At 34.6% G+C, this 18,648-nt stretch overlaps 2 protein-coding genes across 6 annotated transcripts; one reads left to right on the top strand and one right to left on the bottom strand.

Annotated features, from left to right (window-relative positions):
• The first annotated feature begins 1,061 nt into the window (after nucleotides 1-1,061).
• Nucleotides 1,062-17,153, top strand: LOC106171460 (uncharacterized). Of its 5 annotated transcripts, none has more exons than XM_013551820.2 (6): nucleotides 1,062-1,263; nucleotides 6,625-7,842; nucleotides 9,943-10,116; nucleotides 15,343-15,529; nucleotides 15,944-16,108; nucleotides 16,707-17,153. In XM_013551820.2, exons 2-6 carry the CDS (start codon nucleotides 6,720-6,722, stop codon nucleotides 17,134-17,136), a joined length of 2,079 nt encoding a protein of 692 aa, XP_013407274.2. In that variant the 5' UTR covers nucleotides 1,062-1,263; nucleotides 6,625-6,719; the 3' UTR covers nucleotides 17,137-17,153. The 5 variants fall into 5 exon arrangements, with proteins under 5 accessions (XP_013407274.2, XP_013407273.2, XP_013407277.2 ...); XM_013551819.2 differs by lacking the exon at nucleotides 1,062-1,263 and adding an exon at nucleotides 1,734-2,028; XM_013551823.2 differs by lacking the exon at nucleotides 1,062-1,263 and adding an exon at nucleotides 1,734-2,157.
• LOC147764816 (uncharacterized) lies at nucleotides 11,236-15,332 on the bottom strand. Its single transcript, XM_087000314.1, has 2 exons — nucleotides 13,940-15,332; nucleotides 11,236-12,278 (listed from the first exon to the last, which is right to left on the bottom strand). Exon 1 carries the CDS (start codon nucleotides 15,055-15,057, stop codon nucleotides 13,942-13,944), a length of 1,116 nt encoding a protein of 371 aa, XP_086856440.1. The 5' UTR covers nucleotides 15,058-15,332; the 3' UTR covers nucleotides 11,236-12,278; nucleotides 13,940-13,941.
• Nucleotides 17,154-18,648: the final 1,495 nt, after the last annotated feature.

The raw sequence follows: 18,648 nt of genomic DNA, 5'->3' as shown, positions 1-18,648 counted from the left end.
TTTATCACTGCTTTGAGAGTGCTCATCAGTACAGGTGAAACAGTTCGTTATGTACCTTTAGGAGATGATAATTTAATTCTTTGTGCTAGTAGGAAATCCTATAAGCTATTATTCATGTCAAAAATATTAAGTCAAAATGTATCACATCCAGACACAGTCCGACATCTGAATACAACTAACACAATTATTTGAAAAGATATGTAGCAAAAGGCAATATCACACTTGAAAGTACCACACTTGTGTTTTATAAATTCAAACAACAGAATGAACCACATGCACTGCTAAATGTTCTACATATTTCAGAAGAAGAAAATGCACTTACAGTGACTACATGTCTATGTTCTTCATTTCACTCATACAATAGCCATAACCTATCACTTTTGGTAATATTAATTCAAATGGGCCAGATGTGACTTAGTGTATTTACATTAGTTTAGCATGACATGATTACTTTTATGTATAATTACAGAGTACTTTCAAATGGATTTTATTTTACATATTTATTACATAAAAAAAAACTTTTCAAAGGTCACTGAACAGTCTTTTAAATGTTTTATTTCAGCAAAAGCAGGGCATACTTATATAAACAATAACAGTAAAATGGCATATAAAAACCAAAAGGTGCATCTCATTTACCTATGAATAAGGTTTCATATTATAAAATATTAAAAAGAACTGAACTGATAATACCATAAAATTGCTATAATGAAATCACTTTTTTGTATCAAGAAGCATGTAAAAAGAAAGAAAAGAAAGAAGGATAACCCCAACTGATTTGGCAGCTGCAAAATAGTTTGGACAAGACATCATGAAAACCACACTCCACAAAATGTCTAGAAAGTTTTTGTCAGCCACTAAAACCAATTATAACATTAATTGAAAACCAAACAACTGCCACTCCATATTTGTGTACAAAAAAAAGGGAGCATTCTCTTTATACAAAAGATAGGGCACATTAATCATTTTTTCAAACAGTGATCTACTAGAAATCCTGAATTTCAATATACATAAGGATTGAGGTTGTGAAAGCTGCTATATCAAATTACCTTGATCAAGATAGCAAGCTGTTAGCAGTGAACAAAGACAGAAGTGTTGGAGAGAGCACTAGTTCAAGAAGTGGACATTGTTGAGAGAGAGAGAGAGGCAAAGAACTGCACATGAATAACACTAAATTGATCAACAAAAACTAATGAAGGAATGCAGAGTCCATAAGGGCAGCTGAACAACACACCTGGGTACCTGGACCCTAAACAACTAGCAAAGGTGAGTTACCTATCTGCAAACAGGAGGGGCATAAATTCTATAAATACTCAACATTGAAGATGTTATGAATTTTCATCAAGATAATAAAAACTTTTTGTGTAAAACTGCAGAGAAGAAAAAATATTTCTCTCACTGGAGGCCAATTAAATTGAGCCTGGTTAGGCTGAAATCTTGATAAATTTGGATGTTGATAGGAAACCTACTCTAATCCTCTGACGCCAGTTTTAATTTACAATTCCACAATCTCTGCTATTCAAGCCCTGTTCACACACTAAGTGACAGAATTGGCAATATCTTGAGATCACATAGTTGTTCTTCTGTGTATTTAGTTCTGATAAATGTCTCCTTAACACTGTTTGAAGCAGGTGTATAACCCACTTTGTTGATACTGATTTGACCAAAAGTTCAGCAGTAAGAGCACTTAAATAATGTATGCTTTTATCTGTCAGATTAAACACAACAGAATAACATTGCAGCTGCCCTCAGATTATTCCTTCTTCAACTATTGAAATATTTTTCGCTAAGTTCCCATATGCCAAGTTATGACTGAGGCTCATTTATCAGACGACTAACAAGGTATTGAAAGCAGTCAGGGTTGGCTACTAACTGATCAAATCATTTTACCTTAGAACACTAACGAGGTTCTTAGAAGTTTGAAGGACCCAGAAGACTGTTGTTCTATCATCCAACCACTGGGGTTTTTCAGTGATGGTTATCAGCGAGAAACTATCTTCACTTAAGCTGGTCCTGGAACTAAACTGTGAGGTACATAGAGTGTGTATATACATTCATTGTAACAGCCTCTCTAAGTACTGAACTACATGTAGGAGCAATTAAGGCTTGCATATATATACTTGTACTGCTGTCCCCTCTGTTTTATTGAGGGAATGTAAGGTAAGAACATACAGAGAGCTAATCCACAAAGACAATACTGCTCTAAGCACCCGTCTTACAATGCAGTCATTAGTAAGAAGGAGCAGGTCTCTACATAATTAAAAACTGAAAAATGTCAATTTCATAGCCAAATAGATCTGATTTTCCAAGCTTAAAAAGATTTTGATTTCTAAATTTTCTTCCAAGACAGATAAGGTAGGTGCATGTATAATGTGTTAATACAGGATAATGTATATATAAAAATATTGTAAACAAAATAATGATTAATTACGACAATCAACAAGGATCCACCTAGCAGTAAATAAATATATATTTTCAAAAATTATATATACATTTAACAAATTTGTCTTTGCAAAGCTAAAAGCTAGTTCCACTATCCAATGTGTAAGATAAAGTTCAAGGAGTTTGTAATTTAGGCAAATACGTGTATGATATTTTCCAAGTACCATATGTACACAGCAATTCTACTGTATGTGTCTACACAGAGATACTTGACATTTCTTAGCCACAGGAACTGTTGTTTTGATTTAATATCTGCCACCTCAGAGTGTAGTTTCCTTAAATTGGAAACACCTGTAAAACAATATTCCTTAAACTGCAATTTAACTTTTTGATAGTGTCTGAGTCTCACATCCAATGTCTATAGGGGAGAGCCAGGTCAGGGACCCAAGAACCATGCATCCATTTGGCCAGAAGAGGGTAGTTCTAAACCAAAATGTGATCTAGGATCTATACCATTTCTCATGTTTGGTAGTAAAAATGTGCATTTTCGTTGTTCAGAAAAAAAAACTCTTTTTAAGTCCTGGAAGGTTCTCGCACATGTAGATGTATACCCTACAGTATGTAAATTAACCCTTCCCCTAATTCTTTTCACAAAAAATATTTTAACTAAAAGTCTTGTTGGCATCCTTGCTTTTCATAAAATAAATGAAAATAAATGATAGTTATTGCAACAGAACAAGGAACTATTCCTATTGCAGGCATGAGAATATATAGTTTGTAAGATTATGGCTTAAACATAAACAGTCTGTCCCAAAATACCATCCTGCAATCCAGCTGATTAAACTTGCTGGTTTAACAGTCAGAAATTGTTTTGAGAATTCAAGCAGGAAATAAATCCCCAGGTGGGAATGAGATTAGTCACACTTTCTTCACAGCTTGTCTATTAACTTTTTTCTTTCTTGTTGCTGCACACAAAGGAGAAAAAGCTGCATTATTTATAGCCTGTTGTCATTAGAAGCACATCATCATGCACAATGTGGCCTACTCTCACACTAAGGCCACATGTTGTAATAGATTTGTTCCTTTCCTAACTCATATAGTCTAAGGACAATGTGTATCCAAAATACTCACAGAATATAAATTTGGGTATTCATGATACCCCAAATTGCGACTGTTAATTTGTTCACAAATAACATAATGCAATGTTTTTTATTACATTTTTTAAAAACCTTTCATATAAACCATATAAATAAACATGTGCATGTCAGAAATAACAAATTACCCCTGCACTTCATTATTTCTATTAAAAAAAACGAAATGTTTCACAAACTTTCAGAGCGCATTTTTCTATAGTATATGCATATCTGCTCCACAAAACTGTGGACACCCAGGAATAAATTAATGGGTCAGACATAAAATATATAAATTAAAAGATGAATAATTAAATATTTGAGAAACTACTAATACCATGCAATGTGCTGGGGCAAATCTTTTGAATGTGAAAATATTTTCATTGGATCTCAGTTTTTGATAGTTAAAAAGTGGACAGAGTGAACAGACAAAATAGTTAACAGGTAAATGTAATACAAGTACATGGATCTATCATAAATGAGAACTTTTTAACTAAATCTTTTGAAGAATATAGTAATTGCACTGACTGATTAAACTGTCAAATACTTGATGATGATGAACAGCCAGGATCAGGGGCGGATTTAGGGCGTCTTCTGGGTCTTCCGGAAGACGGTCAGATTTTCAAGTTTACATTGACGGGTATCCAATTTTTTCTGTCGGAAGACGGTCAAAAATGAAGAACGGATCAACAAAGATAATTTGGAAGACTGTCAGAAAATATCTCTGAATCCGCCCCTGAGGATGACTAGTATTTCAAGGATCTGGAGTACTAGCAACTCATTTATTATTGGTTTATAATCAAAACCTTATATCCTTTGGATTGATGTTACGTGTATAAGTATATAGAGCAATATTCTTAGAGCTATTAAATTATTCTTAAACCACATACAGAAATGCTGGTTAGAATGTACATGTATGTGTAACTTTGTGTATTATGTAACATCAAAAAACTATTGCATGCAAGGCTTTGTTTTTCCCAAGAGAACAAGATAATTAAGTTATGCTCTGGGAGTAAATTTTAATTCATCTTGAGCTGCATGTACATCATCCAATTTATTGCATAGATCACACTCACACCAAGGAGACAAATAAGATCCAATGCTGTTAATAAATCATTTAAAACAACCAACCTAGGTGACTAAAGCCTAATTAGGAACTTGTCTGAAGTTTGTCAGGTACTTATACATGTATGTGAAAAACTTAACGAGTTTTATCATCAACCATAAATTGCTGCATATATTTTGTTGTATTTATTCAAGCTTTTAAAAATATGCTAACAATCAACCCAGCTTTTTTACAAAATACATTTCCGTGTTCAGTCGACATATTTCTCGACACCCAAAGTTTTATTTTGTATGTAAAATCATTTCTTGTATAAATGCCCATTTCCACTCTTTTGTACAAAACTCACTGGAGCTTGTGAAATAAGAGAAGAAAATTGGAGAGGCCAGCAAAGAAAGGGTACTTGACAATTGGTGGTACATAATGAAACCTCATTAGAATGTTCAATCACAGAAAACAGCTCCCCAGGTAATTTAATACAAATGAATTGAGGTTACCAAAGGGTAAACCAGTTTAAAACCTTTCTTGGTCCATTATCATGAATGCATAGCACCTTTATGAACAGGGCTGCCATAAGGCTGATTGATAAAGTGTATAAGTAGACAATACAATACACTATGAGCGCATTCTCAACGAATTAAGCCAGGCTTTACAAAGCCGGTGACCTAAAAATGGCGGACGTACATGAAAGAAAAACCGCCTAATCTTTTAATAGTCTTTCCGCCTCTCACACGCCTCCCCACACGTCGTCCCTGCGGGGTACAGTAATTAAATCTCGGCTCCGAACATTAATATTTCCGTGAATATCTCTGGTGATATTATCTCCGTAGATAGTCGATTCATTGCTGCTCTACGGGCCAAATTATTCCTTTTTCGTCTCTGTTTTCAAAGATAATAGAACAGAAGAGCTTTTTTCCTTCGATCGCCTTCAGCCGCCATGCTTTCTTCACCACGAGTTTAACTGATGAGCATGCGCACTTAATATTTCTCAGGTAGCTTCCGCATGGCGAACGGAGCCGAGATTTAATTACTGTACCCCGCAGGGACGACGTGTGGGGAGGCGGAGAGACTATTAAAAGATTAGGCGGTTTTTCTTTCATGTACGTCCGCCATTTTTAGGTCACCGGCTTTGTAAAGCCTGGCTTAATTCGTTGAGAATCCGCTCTATGAGAAAATGTCATTAGTTTGTCACAGCATATACAGAACCAAGAAGGAACACTGGATATCAGTAAGAGGTGACATGTGTTGTATCCCTGGTCTTATTTGGACTCCAACCAGCAAATAACAAGTCAAGGTACTCCCCTGATTGGCACTAAATCAGGGAGCAGGCGAGCATTTTGTCAAGCAGAATGTTTTTACTCTCTCTCTCTCTCTCTCTGATCTTCATGCAGCTGGTGAGTAGTTTGAGAAGTCTGTGTGAACTTGTATGATGATAAATGTTGGTTCAAAGAGAGCTATAGTCTCAGTTCATGGGGCCAAGCTAACTTACAGTATACTAACTGGCTGATGCATGCTGGCTAATTTATAGTGGGCCTCAGGAGAAGAAAAGTATGATAAACGAGGAAAGGAAGGATGACACATGTAAACATTTTTCTACTGAATGAGAAGGAAGATCAAGGAAGGTAAAATATTTTTGGTGATCCACTTCACTTCTTGTCTGGCTGTTTTTATATTATATATCTCAGGCCTGAGATTTTATTTTAAGTGTTGTTCAATTGTGCCAAAGCACAGTTTGGCTGTTTGCACATAAAACCTGTGGATGGATTAAATGTCGACTCATCAAGTCCCTCATGGCACCTGCCTATTGTTGGAGACCCCATCCAATAGTTAAGATCCCCACTGATAACAAAAAACACAGTTATCTCCAGGGATATCACTTATCACATTAACCACTCATAGTTTGCAATTTCTCATTACAGTGATGGAGTAGGTCTGGATGAGATGCTGGAAAGCTTTTACGGGATAACACCTGCTGCAGAAAAAGAAATGCATTTCACAGCAGTATTTATAGATGCAAGCAGGGAAATTAATTATTTTTTCTTTTAATTTCAGTGATGGCCTGATACTAGACTGGTACTACACTTAAAATGGAACTTTCCTTAAAATTCATAGCACAGACAGGGAAATTAAAATGACATTGTCTAAAAATGAGGCTTGCGAGTCCTGTCAGACTATGGAGAGGATACAGAACTGCCATTTCACTAGTGGCACTGGGATTCATGGTCACCTGTATGCTGCTGAATTTTCAACAACAGGACAACACTGGAGACATTTTCAGTGATTATGAACTGCGATTTGGAGATAAAGGTGAAGACCCCAAGCAGCAGCTGGATGGTGGTAACCTTCATGCACTGTGGAAACACAATGCACTGGTGAAGATAGATCGCAGGCCCCAGGCTCACTTTGGTGGTGATAATGTAAAGGGCTGGGAGAGTAATGATGACTTAAGAGTGGAACATGATAATGGCTTAGAGGGAAAGGTATTCAGAAATGCTGGAAACTCTGTAATTACACACACAAGAAGGGAAACCAATTTGACTTTACCATCAATGCACAACAGTGAACAGCAACAAAACGACCATGAGACATATAGTGATTACGATGACATTGAAAAGTTTTCTGTGGATGTGAAACAATCAAGAAATAAAGAAAATGATGAAAGTGATGAAGATGAAGATGATGATGATGGTGATTATGAAGAAGAAGATTTTGATGATGAATATAATGAAAAATTATTAGAAAATCCAAATACCATACACATACATGCACATCAAAACATAAAAATAGGAAAAACACCCTCATATCCTCTTCTTCCAACTAAAAATTCCATAAAAAATCATGAAGAGGAAGCTTTTCCCTTTCTTGGCATGGGCAAGACAGATCAAAGGCACATGGAACTTTTAAATGGTAAACAGCATTTTGAGAATAGAAATGGGCCTTCAATTGCTTGGGGTAAATCAGGAAAAAGCCAAAGCAAAATGTCATCACCCCTATCCAAGTATAATTCCTTGATGATATCAACAAAACCACCCCAAGTCTCTCAGCACCTGCCAAAAGGAGGAAAACATCAGCTGCTCAATGAAAGGCATGGGAATGTGCAATCTCTGCAAAATGATAAGCCTGGTGCTTGGGATTCATCACCAGCAAACGGATCTGTGATACAAAAAGAATTAAAACAAAAGATAGATACTGCAAAAAACCAAAGTGATTTTCAAATTGTAGAGGACAGAATTTATTGGTCAACTACAGTGGAGAGCATGGTGCCAAAAGGTAATTCTCAAAATTCCTTACCTTTTCCTCAATTGTCACTTGGCAAAACCACTTGAAAACTTAAGACAAAATTTGCTCAGTCTCTTCTGTTATCAATCATATGGGAATTTCTGTGAAAAACAATATTATGTACTGGTATTTCAGTGGTTATTTTTGTCTCTTGCCACAGGGCAACTGTTCTGACAATTGAAAACTGCACAAACTTTATAAAAAGCAATCACACAGATGCTATAATTTAAAGATTATTGAGAAGTTAATCTTTTAAAATGGCATCTGCTACTAATCAAAAGTCTGTTTGATACATGTACAGGTGTAGTTAAGTATGGTTGATAATTGGTAACAGGCATTTCCATTTTTCAAACACCATAACAGCTGGCCATGTTACATATTTTCAGCTAGATATCAGAATATCCTGTAAGTTTTAAATAACTGCTACAAATTACTTTAAGACTGGATTCCCATACTTAGATCGATCCATCTGGATTGACTTAACTCCCTAGGGGTTCTCGCTAAATTGCTATCAGCTCAAGAGGCTTAAATGTCTGTCACCCCTACCGAATCAGTTAGGGGTAAAGATAATTACCCCCTAACAGTTTTACTAGGCGTGACAGATATTAGCCAGTTAGTTTGATAGCAATTTAGTGAGACTCCCCAGGGAGATAGATCGATCCAAATATCTGTGGGAATGGTCCCTAACTCTTTTTCTATTGGTATTAAATTCTACACATCCAGCTTTTTATAAGGGTTTAGAAGGTTTGCCTTTTTGTCTAATTTCAACTTCATGTTTTTGTTTATTCAAATTACTACATCCAAATGCTATTTTTTGATGAATTTTAATTTTTGTTTATTCTTAGGCTGTATTCCCAGAGCTTTTAGATCGATCTATCCCCGCGGGGAGTCTCACTAGATTACTGTCAGATAATCCGGCTTAAATGTCCGTCCGGCCTACTACAAGCTGTAAAGGGGTAATTAACTTTCGTGTCCGCCCGGCTGACAGCTATTTAGCGTGAACCCCCAGGGAGTTAGGTCGATCTAAAGTAGCTCGATCTAATCTCTGGAAATGGGGTCTAAGAAATCTGTTACCTTGACTTCAAAATTCATTTTTCTTATTGTATTACAAATACTTTAAATAGGGCACATTTAACTCAATTTATGCTAATCAATCATAATTATCATAAAACTTGTTTCATTTTAAGACTAATAGTTCTATCTCTGGGCAAAGAAATTGGCCATTTCTTGGTTTCCTTTACCTGTCTGAAAGCAGCATATGAAAGTTGACTTCTATTAAGCACAAAATAGCATGAGATTACAGTTCCCATGTCACAAGTAGCGAATGAAATATTCTTAGGTACCTTATTGTGAATAATAAATGTCACATGTACAACAATTTCAGTGAGGGCACATATGGGTCTGATTATCAATCTACACAGGAAAACTAATTATCTACCATTTCAGACCATTTTCTTTTTTTTCTATCGACAAGAAAAAAGTTGTGTGAAAAGGGAAATGTAAGAAAAGGTCAAACATAACTTCTGTGCATTCCAGCTGTAAATAATGTTTAATTAGGCCCTTGTATTCTTCAAGTTGTTTTTTCATCAGTAAAATGAATGCCTGAGTGTCAAATGTTAAGAACTCATTTCCAGGTCAGTTCCAGTAATCAAAGAAGTCATCTTAATGAGACACATTCCTGAAAACACTGATCTTTTTTGCCAGAATATAGCAATTATTTGTATTATGGAAAATGCCTGTCCCCGCACTTCATGCAGTATGCTGAGAGGATAGGACGTCAATGTCAGTTACATTTGTTATAAGTTGGTTTGTTTGCAAAGACCTGTAGGCCACATTCATGCACACTGCCTTCAATTCAAGCCTAACACCTTCAAATGAAATCTGTCACAAAGTATTTACCTAACCCTTAGCTTAAGGAAACTGGCTGGAACAACAGTGTACATACTTTTTCCTACAAAGGAAAACTTAAATGTGTTAGATGAGACTTATATCTAAATGTTTTATCTCCTTCCTTCTTTTGCTCCAATTATTGTGCAATCAAATCAACAGGAAATTTTATTTAGAATAAAATTTCAACATTTTTATTTCAAGGTAATACCAAAACAGATATAATGAAATATCTTGATGTAAGAAAATCAGAAGTTTTACAAGTCTCCACTCCAAGTTGGAATAAATGTGGTCGACTTCCCAACCAACATGTAGTTTTTAGCAATGGGATGTCAGCATGCGCCAGGTACAGGGATCCCCACAACAAGCTGGTCTTAGGTAGGAACATGTTATTATTTTCTTTACTCCTAATTATGTCATTTAAAGAGGCTCTCACATATATGTAATAAAATATGAAAAGAGATTCAGAATGTAATTTAGCTCATTTTTGAGAGGTATCATCCCAAAAACTTCACTTTTATTACAGTGCAATTATATGGGGATTTGGGCAAAATGGGTTTCATATATTGAAATTCCTGTTTTCCTTTCAATGCTTCCTGAATTGACATAATTTGAGATTTTTATATATGAAGTATTTTTGAGTAATTTTGAGTTTGTTTGGCAAAGTTTTATTTCAAAACATATTTCAAAAAACAATGTAAATGATACTAGAAATAACTTTCTGGGGTAGTAAAAAACAAGGTTGTGGCTCAATGTTATGCATGCCAAATGTGCAAATTCCATATAAATATCAATAGGAATATAACTATTATTCCAAAACTTTTTTCATAGAACAGTCCTGTCATATTTATCAAATCGTTTTCAGTAAATGAAATTCATGTTCATAATCAAAGAAGGGATTCTGTAAAAGGATTTTATGGGGGCGAGGGTGTTTTACATAAAATTAACCCCCAATTTTTAATAAATTGGTTCAGTGTCTTTATCTAATTTTCATAATCATAAATGTGTAGAAGTGATTTGTGAATTGAAGAAATATTACCAGATTTAAAATACAAAAGTAATTGTTTAAAAATTTAAAATTAAACGAGACTTACCTTGGTTAAGTCGATGTTTGATTGTAATTCTGTGAGTGTAAAAATGAGGGAGGGCTTAAATGAGATATGCTTGCGCATGCGTACTCAGCCTTTAAAGCTTGATGTTTTCACATTTTTTTTTTTTTTAAAGAACATTTTTATTTATTTATCTATTAGTAGTATTATGAAATATATATATATATATTTATATCTGTGAGCTGATTACATTGGAATTATATTACTGAGTAAGCTGGGTGGGGAGGGTGGCATTTAAGCCCTCCCTCATTTTTACACTCACAGAATTACAATCAAACATCGACTTAACCAAGGTAAGTCTCGTTTAATTTTAAATTCTATTTCGTATAAAAATATCGGTCAGTCTTAAATGAGACTTTAAAGTAAAATGTGACAAACATCAATAAACCAGTATTCAATGGCCTTTATTTCAGCTTAAAATATCGTTTAGAACAGTTTCAACAAATCATCAACAGATACTCATGTAAACCTATACATGCCAGTATATACTAGTATATGAATGTGCTCATTACTTCCTTTTTAAAACTCCATATTCAAATGTGGTAGCTTTATCCTCAATTTGTTTCTCATAGAATTTTGCAAATGTTTTTTCAGTACTCCAACCAGCTTTGTTCAAAATATCTGTCACTGGCACAGAATTCATTTTTGCCTTTGAAACAGCAGCAGCTCTCACACTGTGAGCACCAAATAAAGTAGTGTCTATTCCCGATTTTGTCATTACAACTTTGATCCATCTAGAAATAGTATCTCTTTGAACAGGTTTATAAGGTTTCATATAACTTATAAGCAAATTTTTATCAACATTATGCCTACGCAATGTCTTTGTACGAGCTATATACTCTTTTAAAACAGTATAAACACACAACCTCCTATCTGGAGGGTAAGCTTTAAACACAATATGTGATGAATTACAACCTGGTCTACTTTGCTTCAGTAAACCACATAACTGAAACACAAACTCTGAACTCAACTTTTTCATATCAACTACAGAAATTAAATGCAATGTTTGTACACGTGTGGCATTAATTAATGCCATGAGCATTGTAAGTTTTAAAGTCAGATCCTTCAAAGTCAAGTGCTTTACTGGTGAAAGTTTCCTTAAGAAAACCAGAACACGTTGTATTGTTTCTTTGTCCCTGTACGCCAAGATGACATAAGTATGTGGGTTGATTGCTCAGAAAGGCCTCGTTCTCTAAACTGTTCCCTGATACTTTGCATACAATGAGTTTCAACTTGTCCATAAGAGGATGTTCCACTGGGAGCTTGTTCCCTGGTAAAGTTAGCAGACCTTTTTTCTTTTGAATGACTATTGGGTTTTCCACAAGTAATTCCATCAACTTTGCAAACCATATCTGTGTTGGCCATACAGGAGCCACTATAATACCCCTGGCTTTGTCTTTGCGAATCTTCTGGATACAATGACCCAGCAAACTGAAAGGTGGAAACAGATAAACATAATTCAGTGTTCCCCAATCATAAGTAAATGCATTAATACCCCAAGCAAAGGGGTCTGCCTGCCATGAACAATATCTTTCAACTTGCGCATTTAATCTAGAGGCAAAAAGATCAATAAATGGATTTCCAAATTTTTCACATATCTTTTGAAATACATTCTCATTCAACTTCCATTCTAAACGTTCATTAAACTTCCTAGAAGCATCATCAGCATCTACATTATCTTTCCCTGGCACATGGACACAGGTGAGCCAAACATTTTTCTCGATACACCAATGCCAAATCTTTTTTGCTATGTTATTGCAATAATAAGATTTAATTCCACCCATATTCTGAATATAGTCACATGCTGTAATATTATCACTCATGATCTTTACATGTTTATTTTCAAATCTAAATGTAAAAGACTGCAATGCATATAATATTGCTAGTAACTCTAAAGCATTTATATGAAGGTTAGCTTCTTCTGGAAACCATCTACCACCAATTTTTTGACCCTCCAAATGAGCACCCCAGCCTAATTTGGATGCATCAGTATACAATGTAATGTCAACATTTCCTTTGTCAATTTTCCTTCTTTGCAAATGGACATTTTCCATCCACCATTGTAATTCTTGCTTCATACTAATTGTAATGTGCATCATAGCATCATAATTTCCATTGTTGCTTTTTAAAGCACTTATCTTCTGCTTTTCAAGTTCTCTATAATGGAGTTTACCATATTCAACAGCTGAGAATGTTGAAACTATAATTCCAATCACTTTAGCTACTAGTCTTACTTTTGCTTCTGTTTTAATGATAAGCATTTTACACTGCTGTACAATGTGATCCATTTTATCTTTAGGTAAAGTCACCGTCATACTTTCAGAATCAATTATATTTCCCAAAAACAACAATGATTGTTGGGGAATAAGGACAGACTTTTCTGCATTGATTATAAAACCAAGTGTTTCCATTAGATGTTTTGTGCATCTTATATTTTCAACACATTCAAGGTAATTATCTGAACACAATAAACTGTCATCAATAAATCCTGAACTAGAATGGCCAAGACTTCTCAATTTTGCATATACAGGCTTTAATAATTTCGTAAATATTTTGGGCCCTTCAGAAACGCCATTTGCAAGGCATGTGTATTGATAGATATTTCCTTCCCAAACAAAACGAAAAAGAATTTGCTGTTCTTCTGCTATTTTCACACTATAATATGCATGCTTTATATCAATTGATGCTAGGAAGCATCCTTTTGTCACTAAGGTCAATGCCTTTTCAAAAGTATCCATTTTAAAATGTTCATAGGGAATGTGTTGATTCAGCTTCTTAAGATTTAATATCATTCTGTATTCTCCATTCTTTTTAGGGCGTACAAAAATAGGAGATAAAAACTGCCCCGGTACACTTTGAACTTTCTTAATAACACCAAGATCAAGTAGTTTAGAAATTTCTTTCCTGATTATAATTGTTTCTTCTGTGTTAACCCTATATTTCACCATATCATTTAAGTTTTGAAATCCAATGTTGGTATCAACATTTATATGACAATTTTGTACTATATCCAAGATATATGGGTCACTGGTCAATTTTCTCCATTCATCTACAAACAAATGCAATCTACCAGCTTGAAATTTATGTCTCACCTCTAGTATCTGTTCTGATCCCACTGGCTGCTTTGCCATGAGAAGTTTTTTGAATCTGCATGTGCACCCCTCTGGGAAGAACTTCCTCGGCCACGATTGTACCTTCCTCTCATTCGTCCCCTGAATCGTGGGCCCCTTTGGTATGGGCGGTTTCTATAATCCAAGCCCATTCTACTCTGCATCATTTTATAACTCATTTTCGCAGAATCTTCCACTTCCCTTGCAGATTTGGTAATATCATCTCCAAAGAGAAAAGTTGTGCACGGAATGCTATGATTGCACAAAGGTTTGTACTCTGGCTTGAGGTTTGGTTTTAACAAATCCTTTCTAAAACAGTTAATCTGTGTATTGGCATGACCAAGCAAAGCAATACTGTCATTGAACATATCAATGAGTTTTCCAAGCCCTTCACTCGTGTCATTTCCTGTTTCTAACTTAGCCAGTTTGTCTATTCCTTTAGTCATCAACGTAGCTGCTTTTACAACTGACATTTGAACATCCTGTAACTTCTTATCATTTGTTTTGGCATATTGAGGAATAATGTTCCATACCATTTTATTGGTTTTGACTATCACCAAACTTTCACAGTTTTTTGGCCGTGAGTTATTTTCATCTTTGGTAAGTTCTGTATACTTTGAATGATCTACTATCCCATTGGTGAACAAATCATTGACACTACTCGCCAACACACTGTCAACTTCCACGTCTGTATACTCTATTAATTTATATCTCTTCGTCATATCATCAAATCTGTTTGTGCTACTAGTACCTGCCTCCGGGCATGTTTCATCCTCCAATCTTTCATCATACTGTTCATCAAAGTCATAATTCTCCTCACAATATTCATCGTGATACAGGTACTGTTTCTCTAAAGTATCTATGCGTCCCACGACGCTGTTAATGCTCGTTTCCTGTCTCTGCACAGTTTCTTGTATATTTTTCATTATAGTTAAATATTCATCACTGTTATGACTAGATTTTGCTTTGTCGTCTAGTTTCCCCTTTCCTGTTCTAGTTCTTACTTTCTTTGCTTTAACGTCCTCGCTATTCTTACATGTATCTATTGCGGGTTTTGAAAGGCCCGGTAAAACAGCACTACACGTGCTTTCGGCCGCCATATTGAAATTAAGTTTGGCACACAAATGATTCGTAGCCTACAATGTGTAACTACGTTACAGATCAATATATATGCCGCATAAAAGATTGCAACTCCGTTGCAAAAATGTTTCCAACTTAAGCAAACAAACTACGTTTGTTTTAGATTATAATTCTGATAGAAATAGATCGCATCTATTTTCAGGCTGACTACCCAGCCGCATGTCACAAGCTAACTGAGTACGCATGCGCAAGCATATCTCATTTAAGACTGACCGATATTTTTATACGAAATAGAACTATTTCAGGAGAGGTGCTGTCATATTACCTTGCAGGCCTTCTTGGTCTGGATAATGTGCCAATAGTTGTTTTGTCAGAAGTGGACAGTACAGTCTCTCAGTGGCAGCAGCAACGTAAACAGATACAGCAGGCCCACTGGAAGGAAGGGAAGATAGTAGCTTTTATCCAATGGATTGATAGCCTGAATGGAGAAAGGTAGCAGAGATGTGGTGTCCTTGACAAAAAAGACCCCTTTGTTAGCAACTTCTACAATATCCAGACATGACGCTATGTTAAAAAAAACATCTCTGACATTCATCGTGTGACTGACATTCATCGTGTGACCAAAATAAATCTGCAGGGGATTTATCTTAGGGCCCCAGCAGAACTAAGTTTAAATTGTCATGTCTTAACACTACATATATTCTTTTAAAAATTTACATTTAATTCCTTGAACTAGCCACACAATTAACAATGCACAAAGAAAAGAATAGAAAGTTTTAACATGAGTTCACAAAATCTTAATGAACAAAAACTTTTTGCATGTGCCTTCTCTTGTAGATCATTTTAAAAAATGGTGCACATCAAGTTTCGTACCAATTCATGAAACCTGCCACTTTGCCATTTCAGATCCCGTGTTAAGATGCCATATTGTCTGCTCAATGCCTTTACTAGCCATAGAGTGGTAGATAGAAACAGTCCTTTTCTGCAGACTCTTTCTACCAGTGGTCTAATACACCTCCTGCAGTGGGGAGAAATGATAATATTTGATTATATCACAGGGAACTATGACAGGTATATAAATTTAAAATAACTTGTATTAAGAAAAAAGACATTAAGTCTTTTCAAGTAACACAATTAGCATCGAAAGGTTCATCAGTTTGAAAACTCAAATGTCAATGACAATATTTGATTATATCACAGGGAACTATTACAGGTATATAAATTTAAAAATGACTTGTAATAAGAAAAAATACATTAACTCTTTTCAAGTAACACAATTTGCGCTGAAAGGTTCATCAGTTTGAAAACTCAGATGTCATTATAAAGTCTCATATGTTCCTTTGTCAAATGCTCACATTTCATTATTGCTCACAGTTACATTTCATGTCAACCCTGACATTAAATTTACCTACATGTATGAGTACATATAGAACAATAGATTGGACAGAAGAACATGAGACATACTGAGTAATAGAACAGTTTTTGAGGTGATATTTTGGTTATTTTAATGAGTCATGTTAAAAAAAGTGAATTCTGCCAATAAAAGGTTCATCTATAACATTTGAGAAAAAGTTTCCAGGCACCTACTAATATATATATACAATTGCATGTGTAAACTGACCAGACTTCTCATATATAATGCAATAAAGTATTTTATTTGTATTTGCAGAGTTGCAAGTATGCAGGATGGAGCAGATAAGGAAAGCAAGCCCAGTATAATGCATGAAAACATTAGGAATTTAAGAAGAATTCCAAAGACAAACAAATTCTGGCTGATAGATAATGAAAGTGGTCTCTTTGATGCTTATGATTTAATGTACAGGGGGGCCAAAACAGACCAAAGATTCCAGCAATTCCATGAACAGACATTAAAATTACTCTGCATTTTTAGGAGGAGAATTGTTGAAAATATATTTGATTTGCTCAAAAATCCAAATCCTGAACAAACTCTGTTACAATATGCCATAAACCATGAACCATTATTCAAGAAATTGTCATCAACTTTAACTGTAAAGGACAACTACATTTTCTTAAGTAGATTCAAAGAAAGAGTTGAAGATGTGGCAACATGGATAAACTATTGCAAAAATAGAGAATAAATAATTTCTGAATTTTGTATACTGCTTTTACATTTAATCTGTCATGTAATATACCAAAATACATGCTATGCATGTCCACTGTTCCTCAGTCCACATCAGCAGAAATAATTTCTACCAATGACTAAAATGTGTCCAAATCACATAGATTAAAGAGATAACAACTGTTCCTATGAGTATCACATTTCACAAAAAAATAAAATGTAAACAACTCACAGAAATATGAAAAAATTGACTGCCAAAAAATGCTTATCACAATTATTCTGGAATCTGTGCTTGCCATCAGACCACGTAGACATTACTAAATGGCTATATCTGCATAATAATCTCTTAAGAAATAAAAAAAAAAAAAGAACTTTTTAGGAAAAAAAACATGGATTTTCTTTGAATGGTGGAATGGCCAAAAGGAACAGTTGTTGTCCATTTTAATAAATTATATAATGTTAAAATATCGAATTTAAATGTATTTCAATACCTTTCTTTCTGTGTCCAATCAATTTCATTCAAAATGGTTACACCCTGTTCCCAAATGATTATTTATAACATCAATTTTAGTATTGTACCAAAAACGATATAGTCTATGCCATCTCTTATAGTAGCTTTACTAGTGCATATCTTGCACTTAATGAGTGCCTTTGCTTACATTACAAGTAATCTTTGAACATATTTTAGACTAGTGGTCAATAATAATACTTTAATTTGATATTATAAAATTGGATTCTTAATACAATCGTCCAGGGGCACATTTATTCAAAATGTATTCTTATCTTTAACCAGTATTCCATAATACCGACATAACATAATTTTTTGATAACAAATTCCACTTAAATTCAGCATAACAAACATAGACCAATCAAGGAGATATTTATATACTTCAAACTAGCAAAACTTCAACCCATTGAATTTTAGGACTGCTGTGGCACACAACAGACTATAGATAATGCATAAACAGCGCAACTCGTCCTCTGCTTCCAAGTTCAGCCAATCTGGGCCCCATAACTTGAAAGCATCGCAATTTGCAACCGAGTGCTAATAGCGATATTGTTAGTTTCGAGGCTATTATTTGCAACAAATAAATTCCCATCACAATTGCCTTTGGACATGCATAATCCATCATTTTATAGTGTCTTTAATGTAATTAAACATGGCAACAAGTTATGGTTGCTAGCCATAATAGTACGGTATATAACAAAGCAAGAAAGCTTATAAAAGATTAAGTCACTCAGTACCTCTGATAGAAAAAGTTTGTGGTAAATTTTTACATGAAGAATGCTATGTATAAAGAATATTATTTCATCAAAGGCCTAAATAAAAATACTAATGAATATTTAATTGTCATGTTTTATTATGCATAAAAATTTCAAAATTAAACATTTCCTATATTATTAGATATTTTCTGAGTAAAATATATCTGTGTAGACTATTGATAATAAACATAAATGAAAAGCATAATGCATTCAGTCACATCTTGTTATTATGAGACCGAACACTACTGATCACCAATGCATCAGTAAT

This window comes from Lingula anatina, chromosome 1 (genome assembly GCF_051362555.1).
Source record: "Lingula anatina isolate TDL-2025a chromosome 1, LinAna3.0, whole genome shotgun sequence".
In the NCBI taxonomy this organism is placed as follows: Eukaryota; Metazoa; Brachiopoda; class Lingulata; order Lingulida; family Lingulidae; genus Lingula; species Lingula anatina.
Note: the sequence above shows the minus strand (reverse complement) of the source record. Positions and strands in the feature narration are given on the sequence as shown.

Excerpts from the sequence above, each read along its gene's own strand:
- LOC106171460 (XM_013551820.2), top strand. The coding sequence starts at position 6,720 with ATGAGGCTTGCGAGTCCTGTCAGACTATGGAGAGGATACAGAACTGCC. Across the intron at positions 7,843-9,942 it reads GGAGAGCATGGTGCCAAAAG|GTAATACCAAAACAGATATA; the intron begins GTAATTCTCAAA and ends TTTTATTTCAAG. Across the intron at positions 16,109-16,706 it reads ATCACAGGGAACTATGACAG|AGTTGCAAGTATGCAGGATG; the intron begins GTATATAAATTT and ends TTGTATTTGCAG.
- LOC147764816 (XM_087000314.1), bottom strand. The coding sequence starts at position 15,057 with ATGGCGGCCGAAAGCACGTGTAGTGCTGTTTTACCGGGCCTTTCAAAA.